Raw genomic sequence first — 17,743 nt, forward strand, 5'->3', positions numbered from 1 at the left:
TGAAGCCATGTTGTTAGATGCAGAGCTGAATCATTCAACCTATGGACAGAATTCCCTTTATCCAAGCTGTGGGTGACCTATATTTTAATTCTTTAATTTTAACTCCAAAGGTATTATTGCCTCGTTTAGTTATCCACATACTTATCACTTTATCAATTCATCTTAGCACTATCTAGAATCATTTTAACGTACCTGAGTACAACTACAATTTTGTTAATTATGAAACCACTAGTGGTGAATTATCCTAAATATATAATTGGCCTGAATTTAAATTGTAAAATGTCTCTCCATGTGTAGTAATTAATGTCTAGGTGCAGTTTCATTTTACTTAATAAGGCTCTCTAGAGAATATCTACTCCTCTTACATAGTTGGTGGAGAGCTTCTGCTCAAATATGTGAGAATAGTAAGTCCTCTTACAAAGTCATTTTCTGGGGCAAGCACCATTGCAAAGCACGTGTAAGTGTCTGCCTGGGTGCTGGTTCGAGCCATGGGTGCTCTATGTCTAATCCAGACCTCTGCTAATTCACGTAGAAAAAACAGCAGAAGATAATCCAGTTACTTGGGATCCTGTACCCATAGAGGAGACCCACAAGAAGCTCCTGGCTCCTGGCTTCGGATGAGCCAGCTCCAGCTACTGAGGCCATTTGTAGAATGAACCAAGAGATGGAAGATCTCTCTGTCTCTGTCTCTGTCTCTCTCTCTCTCCCTATCTGTCTCTCCCTCTCTATCTGTAACTCTGCCTTTTCCAAAAAAGAAAGTCACCTGCTCCAGAAGTTCTATCTGGATGGAGGAATGAGATCAAAGTCACAGCAATTCAGTGCTTTCCCAAGGTTTTTTTTTTTTTTCTGAAAATACATACTTCCTGGCATCTAGTGTATAGAAGAGTCATGTGAAGATGCTATCCTCAATCCTTTTATGCTACTTGATTCTAAAATATCCCCTTACATTTCTTCCATTTATCCTAAACCAAACCCAGTACTGTAGAAAGGGAAGTGTACATTTTCTGTCCAGGTTAGGGAAGAGGGAGTGGTTAGCCCACTCCCCAATAAAAAGGGTTCACAAACATGCCATTCGTTCCCATTGCAACAGCTATTTTCCATGATGAAATATGTGTTCAGTTGTTGCTTTATTTTGTTCATTTCCCAGTGCCCTGAAAAGGTTGTTGTGTTTTGTATTTGGTTTTTGCAGAATGAAATTGGCCATTCTCAGCCTTTTGTAAATGGAATCCCTATGGTTTTATGGTAGAATGTCTGTGGAAATTACTTTCTTATTCCAAAAGTGTCATATATACACACATAAATCAATTTCATAACATACTTGCATATTATATTGTAACACTATACATTAAAATAACTATAATGGCTTGTTCAACTTTCCTATTTCCTGTATAAATAATCACTTTCTTTTTTGTTTAGTTTCCCAAATCTCTATAGCTTATTCTTCTTATTTGATAAAATGTCTTGTCTCTTGCTTATTCATTACATATGGCCAAAGAACTGATTGACTCTACTTTTTTTTTTTTTAAGGTCTCCCTAAGAAACTGTTGAATTTATCTGGACAATAAGATGCTGGACTCTATGCTTGGTATACGATTGCAACAAAAGAATCTTGACTTAATTTGAACTGTAATACTGCAACAAAGTGGAGGAATCCACCAAGGGGGGGTTTGGGGAGGGGATGGGGGAATCCCAGAGCCTATGAATCTATGTCACATAATGCAACGTAATTAATAATAAAAAAAAAGAATATCGCAGTGAATAAATTAACCCAAAGCAATAAAACCTGAACAGTTGATATATGCAAAAAAACAAACAAACAAACAAAGATGTGATTCATAGATCTGGAAAAAAAAAGATTCATTTATTTCTACTGGAAAGTCAGATTTACAGAGAGAAGAAGAGAAAGAGAAGAAAGATATTCCATCCATTGGTTCACTTCCCTAGCAACCCCAAAGGGCAGAGCTGAGCCAATCCGAAGTCAGGAGCCAGGAGCTTCTTCCACGTCTCCCACACCAGCGCAGGTGCAGCATCCCAAGCCTTTAGGCTATCAACTGCCCTCCCAGATCACAAGATGGGAGTTGAAGGGCAAGTGGAGAAGCCTACCCACGAACTGGCGCCCACATGAGACCCTGGCACATGCAAGGTGAGGACTTTATCCACTAGGCTACTGCGCACCAGGCCCATACTGATTCTACTTTGTAACCAAAAAATTCTTAATGGTGCTCTTTTCCTTGGCTTCAGCCATGCTGTTACTCTCCAGGCCTACAACATATCCCATCCTAGGGCTTCATCGTCTTGCTCTCCTATGTTGAGTAATCTGTTTATCTAGTCTTATGTCGTCTGTGTCTAATACTTATGTTAGTATATCTTGTGGTACATTCCCAAGAAAAATATACTTTTGAGATCCAAGCCTTAAACCTTTGCTATTTTCCAAACTACAGCTATTAGCCTTATATTTACTGGATGGTTTCATTGCATATGTGATTCTATGTTGAAAATGTTTTTCCTTTTAAATTTTGAAAACACCGCTTCACTGTCTAATAGTTTTTAGCTCTGCTGGTAAGAAGTTCAGTATCACTCCAATTTCTAACAAATTGTAAATTAATTTTAATCCTTGTGAAGCTTTGTACTTGCTATTGTGAAATTACTAAGTGATAAGGCCTGGAGTGGCTTCCCTGTCAATTCTCTGTTAGTGAATTCCTTTCTTTGAAAAAACTGAAGTCCTACCTCTGGAAAATCGTTTTTTAAATGTGATTTTTGTCTGCTTTATTCTTTGGTAAGTTCCTACACCCCGTTGCTTCTGTTGTTTCTATCTAGAATTTCAATTAGCTAGATGTGTCATGTCCTCAAGGGTCCATTCATTGATTCAACAAATATTTATTAGGTTTTTACCATGATCTATATATTTTTCTAAGTGCTGAGATTACAGAGATAAGCAAGATGGACAATGCCCCCTCCTCAGGAAAGTTATATGACAGCTTTTAAGCTTACATTTGTTTGTTTTGAAATAATCACACTACCAAGCATATTCCAAAAGAGTCTGCTTATATCTTTCGATAATATCACTATCATTTCTTTCTGTCTTCATAATTGTACAAATTGTTATTCCTTAACTGACATTTTTACTTGGCTTCAAGGAAAACATACAGAAAAGAATTTTAAAATCAATTTACATTATTCATTATTTGAAACCCTTAAAACTTTCTAAGGTGTTACTTAGGGGCCTTACTTTCATTCTCTGCAAATGCCATTGAGGATGGCACCTTTTGTTATTACAAACTTGTTCTTTTTCTTTACCCTGAGCAAGTAACTACTTAGAAAATTCTGATGATTTATGAAACAAACTCAAAAAACACCATCTGCCTTCCCTTAAGTACAATAACTTTACTTAAATTACATCTTCTAATTATTTATATTAAAATCCATTATTCATCACTTATCAAATTAACATAGCATGTTGCATCTCTCCTGACATTTTAAACCATATCTTTAGCAGCATTTTAATTATCGGGTTTTTATTATTACACCTTAAAGGAGTACAGTAACACAGATATTACATAAAATACAATCAACATTAATTATAATAAGAAATAAATGAATAAAGTACAAAGTACAAAACACAGACTATGCTTTCTTTCATTTCAACAGGTCCTCTGTCATCCACAATCAAGAAAGGCAACTTCTATGTCTCTGGCACCAACTCTTCTGAGTGAGAAACTATATCAAGAAATAGGCTCTTGTCTTCCCTAAGACTGACCCAAAGGCAAACTCTATAATGTTGCTTTATGCTCACAAAGAGGTTGTGAAACACGGAAAATAGCCCTGTTGTTTTTTTGTATTTTGTTCTTTTTTTTAACAATGCTATACTATGTACTTGTAAGGATCAAATTTCATAAACTGCCTGAAAGATTAGATGACATGTTAATTGATTTTTATTTTGAAATTCCATCACTTCATCAACATGTAGTAATTCTGGCTGTTTAACCAAAGGGCAATCATTTTGGCTTTCTGTTACAAAATTCTTACCTAATGACATGGTCTCTCCCAGTACTACCTTGCAACGCTTACAAATTACTTTGGTATTTGCCTTTGGTTCCTGTAGAAGAGAAAAATGTCATTTAAATGTCATTCAGCTTTTCTTGAAAGGAATATATAATTTTTACATAGCCTCCAGAGTATACATTGAACTTTACATTTTATTCTGCCCTCCACTAAATACTGCTAATACATTTGACTTGTATACATAATGCACATGCAGGAATAATTTTCAAGTCTTACCTCAGAATAACTTTTCCAAACCTAAGTACTTCATGATAATCCAAATGTTGCCAAACAATTTGAGCAAGAAGCAATTTACATATCTAAGAATCACTTCCAAATGGCCTTGTGTTTTAGAAAAGGCATGTGGGGGAACAAAGGCAAAGAAGGATCATGACTTGCGTCAACCAATACATATAAAGTGTAGATGAATCAGAACTTGAACTCGTAATTTTGACTCCTAGTCCAGTGTAATTTATGTAAAAGTAACCTATAACTCATAAGTACCCATAAATTCAGATGATAAAAATATCTAAGTTATTCATATAATTCTATTTTTTCCATTTAAGATATGCACTGTAACTGGAATGATGGATAGTGTTATGAGATAAATTCCTGAAACATTCTTAAACTTTAACACTTCAAACATTTTTAAACTTTAAAAACCCAAATTCACTCTCTGACATATAGATGAAAATACCTAGTATTCATCAAATCATTCAACAAAGGACATTCTTACTCATAGTCTTTTCTACTGCAGCACAGCAAATTATATAAAAGTAGACAGGACAAAAGTTCTGTAATTTGGGACACCTGAGATATTGCCTTCTAGGAAAACAAGAGAGGGCAGGTAAAAGTGAGGAAAAACAACGCCTTTCTGATACAGGGTACAATGTGCATTAATCAAGGGATAGACTTTATCCAATTAGCATAAGTTTAAATATTTTCCCTTGCTTTAATTAACTGTTTCCTGAAAAGCTGCATAGGAGATGCTGCTCATAACTGCTGTTTTGATGTTTGAATCCAGGTTTCTCAGATGCTAAATCTTTTGCTTTTAAACACCATGTTTCTCAACTACAAGTTATATAGCATTAGCAGAAATCAATTCCCAGAGATGCATTTAATGAAACAAAACAGCATAGAAAATGACTGCTGGGCCTGGCATAATGGCTCAATGGTTTATATGGGTGCTGGTTTGTGTCCTATGCCACTTCGCATCTAGCTCGCTGCTTATGGCTTGGAAAACAGAAGAGAATGGTCCAAAAGTCTTGGGACCCTGTACCCACGTGGGAGATCTAGAGGGGACACCTAGTTCCTGGTTTTTTGTTTGGCTCAGCTTCAACCATTGCAGCCATCTGGGGAGTGAACCAGCAGATGCAAGATCTTTCTGTTTCTCCTTCTGTCCATAAATATGATCTGCCTTTCCAATAAAAATAATTCTTAAAAAAAAGAAAGAAAATATGACTGCTTCAAATATTATTTCAGAAGTGTTGCAGCAAACCCTGGCATGGGTGTATCAGTGTGTGTTTATGTGCTAACACAGCTTGTTGTAGAAAAGCTATCTCTCACATCAGTTAGTAGTCAAAGAAGTCAAGAGCAGTTGCACAGATTTTATTGAAGCTTTCCTTAGAACTTACTCTTTCACCTTCCTTCAAAACCATGCTTCAAGGAAAAATCCATAAATGTTGCATGGCTCTTCCCCGATATAGGATACTGAGATGAATCTCTTGATATACAGAAGGAGCTTTAGTAATACAAACACTTACCCTATTTCTCTCTGTTTTAGCTGCAGGATTTGGACACCTTTCCCTGTCTTTGTCTAAAAGTCTCTGCTAAGGCAACAAAAGCAGGCATGAGCTCTTAAGTCTGCTCAGCTCTAGTTGCAACGCATATCCAAGCACCCTCACTAAGGAGGCCAGTAGAGTGTGCCATATATGGCCACTATGCTGACATTTGTATATTCAGCATGTCACATTGAGAGTCTGGTACAAGCAAGGGGCTGGTGGTGTCATTCTCTTCAGAAGCAATAAACTGAGAAACAAAGGAAGGTGCTAATTTCAGGTTCCAGAAAGGGGAAAAAAAACTCAAGAAACCAATATGCTCAACTGGAAAGATACTAGTCTTTGCCAGTTTCATGGTTTCTTACTGCAAATCAAATCTATTTTTCTACTAAAAAAATTTTTTTTAAGGGTTGCATGGTGTACAAGTTAAATTTATTCAGGTTGGGGCCATGGTTCAACAGACTAACCAAACTATAAGCACCAGCACTCCATTAGGATGCCGGTTCATGCCCCAGCTGCTCCACTTCCCAACCAGCTCTCTGCTTGTAGCCTGGGAAAGCAGCAGAGAATGGCCCAAAGCTTTAAAATGCGACACCAACAAGAAAATCAGAAGAACCTCCTGGCTCCTGCCTTTGGATCAGCTCAGCTCTGGCCATTTTGGTCATTTGGGGAGTGAACTAGCAGATAGAAGATCTTTCTCTCTCTGTAGATCTGCTGCCTTTAAAATAAAAATAAACAAATCTTTAAAAAAATTTGCTCGATGCAAAAGCTAAGTGTTTTACCAGAAGCTAATATGCTGTATAGGGTATATACATAAAATATATGTGCATGCATTATCTGTGCATTTATGTGTGTGTGAATATATATATATATACACACAGAGAGAAAGGGACAATTGTGGTTTTTGAGAAGAAAGCATTTTTATGTTCAAAGTTAAAATTTTTCATTAAGTGTTCTGTCATACATATTATTTATGATTTCTCTCACCAAAGGCTTTGCACTTTTAAGTGGGTAAGAAAAGTCTTTTTGATGGTTTTTCAAATAAGGTCCTAAGAAAAATAAAATTCTAGCCCTACCTAGAAAGAATAATCAGGATTTTTAAGTTTGATCAATAAAAAAGAAATTACTTCAAGCAACCAAGTGTGTGGGTATTAATTAAAACAAACCTATAGAAAAAAAGATTTTTTAAAACAACTGATAAAATTGGCATGTGGCCAATCTATGTAACCAATTATACTTAATTTTGTTGAGGGTAATGTGGTTATGTTTTAAAAGTACACATTTTAGACATGCATACTAAAATATATAAAGATGAGACAATATAATGGCTGAGGGTTGCTTTAAAGCACTTTAAGCAGAAGTATAAAAAAGAACAGATACAGCATGCTTGCATACTGAAATCATAATACTATTCTTTTTATACTTATGAATGTTTACAAAGTTCAAAAACACATTTTTGTAAGGAAAAAAATGAGACACACTAACAGATTTAACAAAACAAATTATCTAAATCATAAATTATTATCAAGTATCCCAGGAAAGAAAAATAAAGCTATTAGTATTCAAACTTGCCAGCAGTAAATCAAAGTTAAATTTTGGTTTCTCTTTAAAGACAGAATAAAGTTATAAGTGTGACCATCCTTTTTGAGTCTTGAATAATATTATGAATCTTATAAAAGACTGAGGTCCCATTTTTATCATACTATTATAAGATGCAAACATTTTATTATGTTGGGAGGCAGCAAAAAGTTCACAAAAGATAACAAATAAATCATAAGAGAAGGGAGATCTTCAGCAGACAGCTTTAGAAAATAAAATGTACTTCCTGGCACACCGAAGAAGGCACAAGAGAAATCCTGTAAATTCTAGCACTGCATGGAAGAAATGAAACCATCCCATGCTCCGTGTTTGCTCGTGCTTTTGTAAAATCAGATCTTTTTAATTACAAACTAACACATTAATTTGTGTAAAGAGAATTTCTGCTTGGTAATACATTTTTCTTGACCTGTGTTTGCTTCAAGGAAATAATAAAGCAAGTGTGCAGTGAAGCAGCCTAACAGTGCAGGAACACTACAGAACAAACCTCAAGGAAAGCACTGTTATAGACTAATTAAATCGATATATCTAAGGGATGGCAGGCAGGGCTACTCAGAGAGGTGGCCTAGCTGCCTGTTCTCTTCTTTATTTTTCTTTGTTTTGTTTCCATTTCTAAGGACCCTTAATATTGTCTTGCTGTTCCCTCTGCCCCCCACACAAAATGGTTCCCAAGAGAAACCATTAGGATGCTGTGTCACCATGTGACATTTCAAAACCTGGTAGACAGCAAGCCTGGGTGATATGAGAAATAGGTTTTCAACAGCACAGAGCAGCCTTGTTCCCACAGGAGCCTAGAGAGCACTGTTTAAGCAGTCCCTCCAAATTTATGTTACTATTTTGGTCACAGGCACACTCTTTCAACAGCTACAATATGCAATTAAAGCAAAACTTCCATCCAGGCTAACTTGATCACAACAGTAGATTGTCTCCAGAGCAATTTCCCACAGTGTCCTCCACACTAAAAACAATGAGGTCTAACTATGAAGGCTCTTTCTTTAACACATAGCTGACTGTTTCAACAAGGAGAAGTTCTTGTAAATGGCATCATGTAACTGATAAGTCAAGACACAAATGTGAAGAATATTATGTCAGATCAGAACAAACGCAGTTTTATCAAAAAGGGAAGCGTGATTTCTTTATTGATCTCTTTCATTCACATCTTTTAAGTATTTTTTTAAATGTAGGTTGTAATCATAAACAGGGAAAGTAAAACATATGAAACAGTAACTGTACATATAATCTAGATTAAAATATAAATGGAAGATATTAATTATAACAAACTTATAAAATCACTTTAACATACTTTTTAAAAATATGGAATCTCAAAGCACTTTAGCTTAAAGTATGACTTAATCAGATAGACATTGCTGTTCACAGTGAGAGACAAGACATTTAAATGAAGTTAATTAATTACTTAAGCAGGATGTTTGATGAATTCCCTTAACCGCCTTCAAAATAGTTGTATAAATCAATGTATAACCTAAGATCTGTCCAACTGCCATGTATTTCCTGAAGCAGCTCAGTTGTTACTACAAAAATTAAATGAGCCCTGAATGAAGCTTCATTAAATGGATTTAAAATGAAGACTCCCTAACATTGATTTTCTTTGCTGTTTGAGTCACATCTGTATTGACTAGAGATTGGGCGAATGGCTCCTCACAATGGCCAAGCCAATGCCATTGACTTTCTCTTAAAGTAACCCACTTGTTTTCTGCAGTGAGAGGTTATTGTCTCCTCCCTAGAGCCACTTAGAGAGCAAGGACCATTTGACCCCTCAGAGCCTAGGATCAACTCAGACCCTGCAGCATGCATAAACTTTGCCTGTAGTTCTGGGCTCTCCATTTGCCTGCCTCATTTTCCAAAATGCCATCTATTCTTATAACATCAGAAATCTACTTAATCAAGAGACACAGTAAAATACTGAGGTCTGACTAGGCAAATTTCCTGCCACAGGAGACAAATATGCTCCCTCCTCTCCACACATTTTCTGAAAGTTAAGCAGATAGAGAAAAGAGAGAGCTTCCATTCTTTGGTTCATTCCCTAAATGCCTGGGCAAACCAGCCAGGGGGCCTGGCTGAAACTGAGACCAGAAGCCAGGAACTCAAGGCAGCTTTCCTACACGGGTGGCAGGAACTCAACTACTTCAGTGAGTATCACTACTGCCTCCTGTGGGCTGCAGTAGCAGAAAGCTGGAATCAAGCCACGGCTCAGAAATGAACCCAGGCATTCTTGGTACCCTAAGTAGTAGTTCAAACACCTGATCCAAGAGAATGTTTTTTTCCCCATTCATCAGATTATTGAGGTTAAAATGCATACACATTGTGGGCTACTGCCCTAAAACCCAGAAAGTAGGGCATAATGGTATGTAAAATGGTAGCATTCTTAATTTTTCATATGAAGTCCTTTGTCTATAGCCCCCGCCCCACTTTGAAAGTCTTAGTTCAAGGCTACATGCTTTTCCTTTATGCATAGACATGGCTGCTGAACATAGGCTGTTTAAAATAAGCAACAGTAAATTAAGTAAGATGGGACCAGCATTGTGGCTCTGTACTCTGCAAAGTAGACTGCTGCTTGCAAAACTGGCATCCTACAAGGCCATGAGCTTCTAACCAGCACCATCTAGGAAGCAACCCAGATTATGGAGCATCTCTGTCTCTATCGCAGTAAATCTGCATGCCAAATAAATTCTTTAAAAACATTTTTAAAAAAAGTTGGAAAGACCAGAATCTAAGCAATCTATAAATTAGCCACTGTTTTAAAAAGATGTTTTGGGCCCAGCGACACGACCTAGCAGCTAAAGTCCTCGCCTTGAAAACACCAGGATCCCATATGGGCACCGGCTCTATTCCCAGCAGCTCCACTTCCATCCAGCTCCCTGCTTGTGGCTTGAGAAAGCATTCGAGGACGGCCCAAAGCCTTGGGACCCTGCTCCCGTGTGGGAGATTTGGAGGAAGTTCTTGGCTCCTGGCTTCAGATCAGCACGGCACCGGCCATTCTGCTCACTTCGGGAGTGAATCATCAGATGGAAGATCTTCCTCTCTATCTCGCCTCCTCTCTATATATCTGATTTTGTCATAAAAATAAATAAATCTTAAAAAGAAAAAAAGATATTTTAACAGTTTAAAATAATTTTCAAAAGCAAGATAGCATGTCAACACTGGAACAAGTTTAGGTCTTACCTGCCACAAATCACTTCTTAAATTCACCAAGAAGAAAGAGTCTCCAATAAAACAGTCATTCTCTCTTGGATGAAGTGGCTTATTTGCAAAAGGGTCAGGATGACAGCACCATTCTCCAACGAGAGCTCCCCAGTTCTCACACGGCAGTGGCAGCACCCTCAGGAGCTTCCTAGCGGAAAGAGGAAAATCTGTTTTCCACAGATGGAACTAACATTATCATAATTAAATCAGCATGAAAAATGAAAAGAACCCATTAGCCACATGGTTGCTACACTAATTTTCCTAACTTATAAAACTATTACACTCACTACATATCATGTAGAGAATTCAAAGTATAAAGAAAATAAAAGCCACCCTTCTCTCACCGCTTAAATTAACTACTTTTCATTTGATAGTGTATTTCTTTGCCAGCTTTTCTAGCACACATTTGTACACATGCACAAGAAGTCTAAAATTAAGAGGACATACATAAACTATATTTTGCTTTTATTTAGCTTTGTCATGCTTTCCTAATGTATCCATAATTACTCTCTTCCCTATTAAGACTTTTTAGAAAATTCACTCAATGTTAGATATCTGAGTTTTGAGCTTTTCATTACCAATAACCCTGCGATAAATATTCTGGCTGGGAAAAAAAAAATATATATATATGTATATATATATCTGACTTTTTAGGAAAAAAATCTCAGCGAGGTTATAGTTGCAAATGATATGCATATTTTCAGTCAACACTCACTTGGTGAAACTACTTTTTCAGTTGGTTTTTATTAAAAAGGCAGATTCTACAGAGAGAAGGAGAGATAGAAAGATCTTGCATCCACTGGTTCACTCCCCTAATGGCTGCAATGGCTGGAGCTAAGCCAAATAGAAAGCCAGACATCCCTTCTGAATCTCCCATGTAGGTACAGGGTCCCAAGGCTCTGGGCCATCCTCCACTGCTCTTCAAGGCCACAAAAAGGGAGTCGGATGGGAAGCGGCACAGCCAGGACCTGAAAATCACCCAACTGGAATGCCAGTGATTGCAGGCATAGGATTAGGCAACTGAGCCATCACACCTGCCCAAGTAAACTTTTCAGACAGTCTTTACAAATCAAGAAATCTTGTATTAACCTACTTTGTAATTGAATAGTAGTATGGTATTTTCCTCTTCAAGCAAATAATGGTGAAAATATTCTGTTGCTTTAACTGGTGGCTTTTAAATTAACTGACTTTCATACTTACTGAATATTTTTTCTTCTTTCTTAAATGACTAATATTTTACAGTGAGGTATTAATATGCTTTTATTGATTTTAAGAGTTATTTCAACTTATTTTCTATTTGTCAGTATCAGTTGTTACAATTTTTTTTTCAGTATCACCTTTAATTTGGCTTATGTGTCTTAATTTCAAATCACCTAACAGTATCTACTGTGATTTTTTTCCCCCATTACTGTATTTAAATAATTTTATTTTGAAAAATTTCCTGAAAAGAATTCTTGATGCTTCTCGGTTGGCAAGAAACATAGGCTGATAGTCCAGTGAATCTGCGTGTTTAATTAAACTTAAGACCTCCAGTGGGCTATTCACACTTTATTCTATTTAATACACCAAGTTGTTTGTGAGATAAGAATTATCAATTTTAGACTTTTAGAAAAACTTCAGAAAAGTTACAAAGCTAATAAAGACAAGAAAAGTTACAAAGCTAATAAAGACAATTCTCACATACACTTTCCCCAACTTTACCTAACCTTCTATTTTACAAAACTGCTCGAGTTATCAAAACTCCAGTCTTTATCTGTATTTCACCAGTTATCCCACTAACGGCCTTTTATTATTTTTTTTTTCCTAAGTTCCAATCTACAATAATGTATTCAGCATCTCTCCTGACCGCTCCTGATCTGTGACAGTTTCGCAGGCTTTCCTTGTCAGGACTGGAGCTATTTAAAGAACACCGGTCAGGTATTCCATAGAAAATGTCTCAATCTGAGCTTCTGTCTGATGTCGTCTTAGATTGGAATGGACATATGGCTTCAAAGGAAGAACCATCAACACATCACAGGAGACATCGCTTTACTTGTCACCAAGGAAATTAATCATGCTCGTGGTGATGTCATGGCTAAAGTGACAATAGCCTTCTCCACTAATAAAAATATAGTAAATTAATGTACACTTAGACATAAAATGTGAAAGAAGTAAATGTACCTTTTTTTTAAAGATTTATTTATTTTAGAGTTAAAGAAAGGAGGGTGGGGAAGAGGAAGAGATCCTCCAGCTGCTGATTCTTTATCCAATTGGCCACAAAGGCTGAAGCTGGTCCAAACCAAAGCCAGGAGCCAGAAGTTTCACCCAGGTCTCGGATGCGGGTGGCTAGGGCCCAAGCGCATGAGCCAACCTCCTCTCCTCTTCCAGGCGTCACAGCAGGAGGCTGGATCAGAAGAGGAGCAGCTGGGACTGAAACCAGACTCGTGTGCCATGTCAGCATCACAGATGGCAACTTTACTTGCCATGCCACAACATCAGCCCTGAATATACCTGTTTTTAATGATTTCCCCTGTAGTAATTGTTTTTATTTATTTAATTTTATCCATAATTTTCCTGTCAACTCTGAGTTTCATAAAAGGGCAATCATAGTTTGCAACAGGGTACATATCTAATTTATAACTTCAGAGGACAGAGCTAGAAGAAATAAAAACAGATTTTAGCTTAAAATAAGTAATAATTTTCCTTTCAAAATAGCAGATGCCGTACTACAGCATCATGTACACTGCTGGGCCCAAGAAGAATAACGCAGCAGCAATTATTCAATCATCCATTTCCTGGCTTCTACTAGGAAATCAAACATGCTGCCAACACAAGTAATGAATACACACAGTTCTTCTCTTCAAGGACTCATACTATGCTTATTTACGCCTATAAACAAAGAGAACCACATGTAACAAATGCTTCTAACAGGAGCTGCTATAGTGACTCAACAGGCCAATCCTTCACCATGCAGCACCATATAAGCACTGGTTCTAGCCCCATCTGTTCTACTTCCCATGTAGCACCCTGCTTAAGGACTGGGGAAGCAGAAGATGGCTGAAGCCCTTGGGCCCTGACTCCTGGCTACAGATTGGCTCAACTCTGGCTGTTGCATCACCTAGGGTGCGAGCCAGCAGATAAAAGCTCACTCTATTTTTCCTCCCCTCTGTAAATTTGCCTTTCAAAAATAAATTAATCCTTAAAAAGATGTTTCTAATAAAATAGTGGCTCTAAACTCTCGAGTTTAAATTCTTGAGTTAAATTTGTTGAAAGCATTCAGCCCTGATGGACTGCCTGACATTGTAGCAACAACGTCGGGCCACCTTTACATAACAGACTGATAGAAACGTAACTCCTTATGAACGAGTATACTAATATAACCACATGGGGAAAAATCAGTTAGAGGGGGGTGGAAACTTAGGGGAAGAATCACACTCTACAGAATGGTTTCATAAAATTTGAAGTTAAAAATAAAGATTACTTAAAAGAAAGCATTCAGGCCCGGCGGCGTGGCCTAGTAGCTAAAGTCCTCGCCTTGAACGCGCTGGGTTCCCATATGGGCACCGGTTCTAATCCCAGCAGTCCCACTTCCCATCCAGCTCCCTGCTTGTGGTCTGGAAAAGCAGTCAAGCACAGCCCAAAGCCTTGGGACCCTGCACCCATGTGGGAGACCTGGAAGAAGCTCCAGGCTCCTGGCTCCAGATCAGCACAACTCCAGCCGTTGTGGCCGCTTGGGGAGTGAATCATCAGACAGAAGATCTTCCTCTCTGTCTCTCTTCCTCTCTGTATATCTGACTTTCCAATAAAAATAAATAAATCTCAAAAATAAAAGCATTTACCCCTCCCTTAAACATATATTCTCATGTGCATACAAAATCTGCAGGCTTTCCCCAAAGCAATTCAGGAATTCAAGATAATATATAAATAAAATACTAGGAAGCATAGATGGTATATAAACTGCAAAAAATAGCGTCTGGTCTGGCCTTTACAGGATGATGAGTTCTCCAGATAATATGCAAAATTAAAGGGCATTATGGAAGAAAAAAACATATATGCAGCAATATACTATTTTATCAATGGACTCTACTGAATCACAATTCCTGACTCAGAGTGAGCCCTTACATAAAATTAACTCGCCTATTTTGATAATAGGTGAAGCCCTAGTTGGATCTGTTGAATAATAGGAAGAAAGAGTTAAGAAACCTCTTTCCCTGCTGCTAGAGAATCTGACCTTTGGTTTAACCACCTGCTCTGTTACCCTGGAAACCAGGTAAGATCACAGGCATCAACTATATTGCTAGGCAACACTGCTGAGACTGAAAGGATCGCTGATTAGTAAATTGCTTCCGGACTGTGAAGCACCATGAACGAGAACATCTGATGAGGCCACCTCGAGTTCTGCTTCCACCATGCAGCTGGTTTCGGGGAACCCTACAAACTGTGCCAAAGAATTGGTCTAAGAGCTGAAGCTGCTTTTAAGCCAAATGGCAACATCCTTGCTGGATGTGGATCTTGTGCTTTGTGCCCAAAGCTGTCATGTGGGGAGATAGTCTCCACGTAGGAATGTGAACTGTCATTCATAGCAAGTGCCTCAAACTCCCTACTGGGAGCAACTGCCCTGCTGGCAACAAGTGCGACTCTCGTATATTTAGTTGAACTTATAAAAATCCCTGGTGGGGCCCACACACCCTATTCCATCCAACACTCTCCCAACTATGTGAGGTGAGTTACCATTCCCTTATTGCATGGGAGGAAAGCAAAACTCAGAAGGGTTGACTCATCTGTCACAATTCACAGAATCAGACCTGACAAGCGAGGCCAGGTGTTTTGCTACAAAACTAAGCTCTTTCACTTGGAAGATACAATCCCTCCCCTGCCAAGGCAGCAGGCTGGGCAGGTGGTGGATGTCACGCTGTGAGCTGTTGCTATCACGCAGAAGGATATGGACTTGGTCCTCTGCACAGAATGGGGCGCTGGGCCTGTGTAAACGCCTGGATCTTCTGTCTCCAACATTCTGCACTGATGCCAACAGGCAAAAGTGCAAAAGATACTGATGTCAAAGTCCCATAAATGATCAAAGAAATGAACGCACATCTCAAAGACCCAGGAGATGTGATGCACATTAACATAAAATATGGCATTTCAAACTTAACTTGGTCCTGTATCATAGAGAATAAAAGCTGTAATAGATCCTACAGCATCCACATAAGACATCTGGAACAAGAAAGTGTATATTTCACAAGTCATTACAAGATAAAAGGGGTTTTATAGCAGAAAGAAATTTTGTTCTGATGTTTTAGAAAAAACCTTTAAGGACAAAAGATGTATTTTAATCACAGCTTTACTGAAAGCATATCTATCTAAAACCCTGAAATGTATACTTTGATATGATCTACTTCCCAGGAGAACTTTCACAATAAAAGATACTCTTTTTTTTTTTCCAAGATAGCTTTTAGGTTAAAATACAAAGAAAAAGAACTGCTGGAGCTAGCCGAATGAAATGGTTTCTTCATTTCACTCTAAGTTTATGATTTTATAAGTTCAAAATACATTAAAATTTGTTCACTATTTTTAGTACATGTAGGCACAAATTTGGGGGAAATAATAAAACAGAAATAGGTATTATGACATAGCAGGTAAGCTGCCACTTCGCCTTCCGACATCCACGGACCTGAGTTCTAGTCCCAACTCTGCAGGCATCTGGGGAGTGAACTGACAAATGTAAGATTTCTCTCTCTTTCAAAAAGACAAACTTTAGGGCCCGCTGGCGTGGCCTAGCGGCTAAAGTCCTCGCCTTGAATGCACCGCCCGGGATCCCATATGGGCGCCTAATCCCGGCAGCTCCACTTCCACTTCCCTTCCAGCTCCCTGCCTCTGGCCTGGGAAAGCAGTTGAGGACAGCCCAAAGTCTTGGGACCCTTCACCTGTGTGGGATACCCAGAAGAAGTTCCTGGATCCTGGCCTCGGATCGGCATAGCATCAGCCATTGCGGTCACTTGGGGAGTGAATCATCGGACGGAAGATGTTCCTCTCTGTCTCTCCTCCTCTCTGTATATCTGACTTTCCAATAAATAAATGAATAAATCTTAAAAAAAAAAAGACAAACTTTAAATTAAAATAAACATAAAATCTTATTTATTTAGCATGTTTTATTTAATACAGGCTGTAAATTCCTAGTTGAATATCCAAAATGCCACATATGACTTCATGGGACATATCAAAGTCAAAATTTGGGCTATGGATATAGGATTGATGTGAAACCAATTAACAGATATGGGTCCTATCCTTAATTAGGGGGGGGGGGGGGGGGGGGGGGGGGGGAATAATACACAAAATAAATTAAAAATAAACAAAAAAAACAAAACAATTACATAAAAACATTATAAAACAAATATAAATTACAAAAAAATTATCTCATGCAAGTCTGCCACAACTTAAACTTGCAGAAGACATAACAAATTCCAAAGAAAATGAATGCTTGGCTGATTCGTAGACCTTTCATAAATAAACTGTACTAACATTGTTTCATATTATAACTGTTTTGATCTCCACCACAAGATAATTATCAAGTGTATATGTTCAGAGCAATTCTACAGAAATCTCCACTGCCATAATAAAAATGTAAGTTAGAGAATTTAATTGTAAAGACACAAGGCATTACTTGTTTTCAGATAATAACAAAAAAAGTGGCTAAGAGGACCTGGTATGGTGGCCTAACGGCTAAAGCCCTCGCCTTGCACACACCAGTATCCCATATAGGTGCTGGTTCTAATCCCACTCACCCCGCTTCCCATCCAGCTCCCTGCTTGTGGCCTGGGAAAGCAGTCAAGCACAGCCCAAAGCTTTGGGATCCTGCACCTGCGTGGGAGACCTGGAAGAAGCTCCAGGCTCCTGGCTTCGGATCGACTCAACTCTGGCCATTCTGGTCACTTGGGGAGTGAACCAGCAGATGGAAGATCTTCCCCTTGTCTCTCTTCCTCTCTGTATATGACTTTACAATCAAATTTAAAAAAAAAAAAAAGTGGCTGAGAAGATGTGAGTTTAAACCATGAAAAAAGATGCTCTCTCTCTGAAAACAAAAAACAAAAGCTGCTGTAATTAGCAGATTTCATACGCTTTGCTCTTAATGTAGGCCCAGTGCGGTAGCC

General features: G+C 38.1%; 1 protein-coding gene across 1 annotated transcript in view; it reads right to left on the minus strand.

Moving 5' to 3' along the window:
- UBE3D (ubiquitin protein ligase E3D) overlaps positions 1-17,743 on the minus strand; it is a 136,656-nt gene that overhangs the window by 110,280 nt on the left and 8,633 nt on the right. Inside the window, exons 3-4 of the mRNA XM_040983683.1 lie at positions 10,596-10,764; positions 4,027-4,096 (exon numbers count right to left, since the gene is read on the minus strand). Coding sequence (XP_040839617.1) covers positions 4,027-4,096; positions 10,596-10,764 — 239 coding nt within the window. The remainder of the gene's footprint in view (positions 1-4,026; positions 4,097-10,595; positions 10,765-17,743) is intronic.

The sequence above is a fragment of the Ochotona curzoniae genome, unplaced genomic scaffold (assembly GCF_017591425.1).
Source record: "Ochotona curzoniae isolate NIBS_2020 unplaced genomic scaffold, NIBS_Ocur_1.0 contig_3819, whole genome shotgun sequence".
NCBI classification, from domain to species: Eukaryota; Metazoa; Chordata; class Mammalia; order Lagomorpha; family Ochotonidae; genus Ochotona; species Ochotona curzoniae.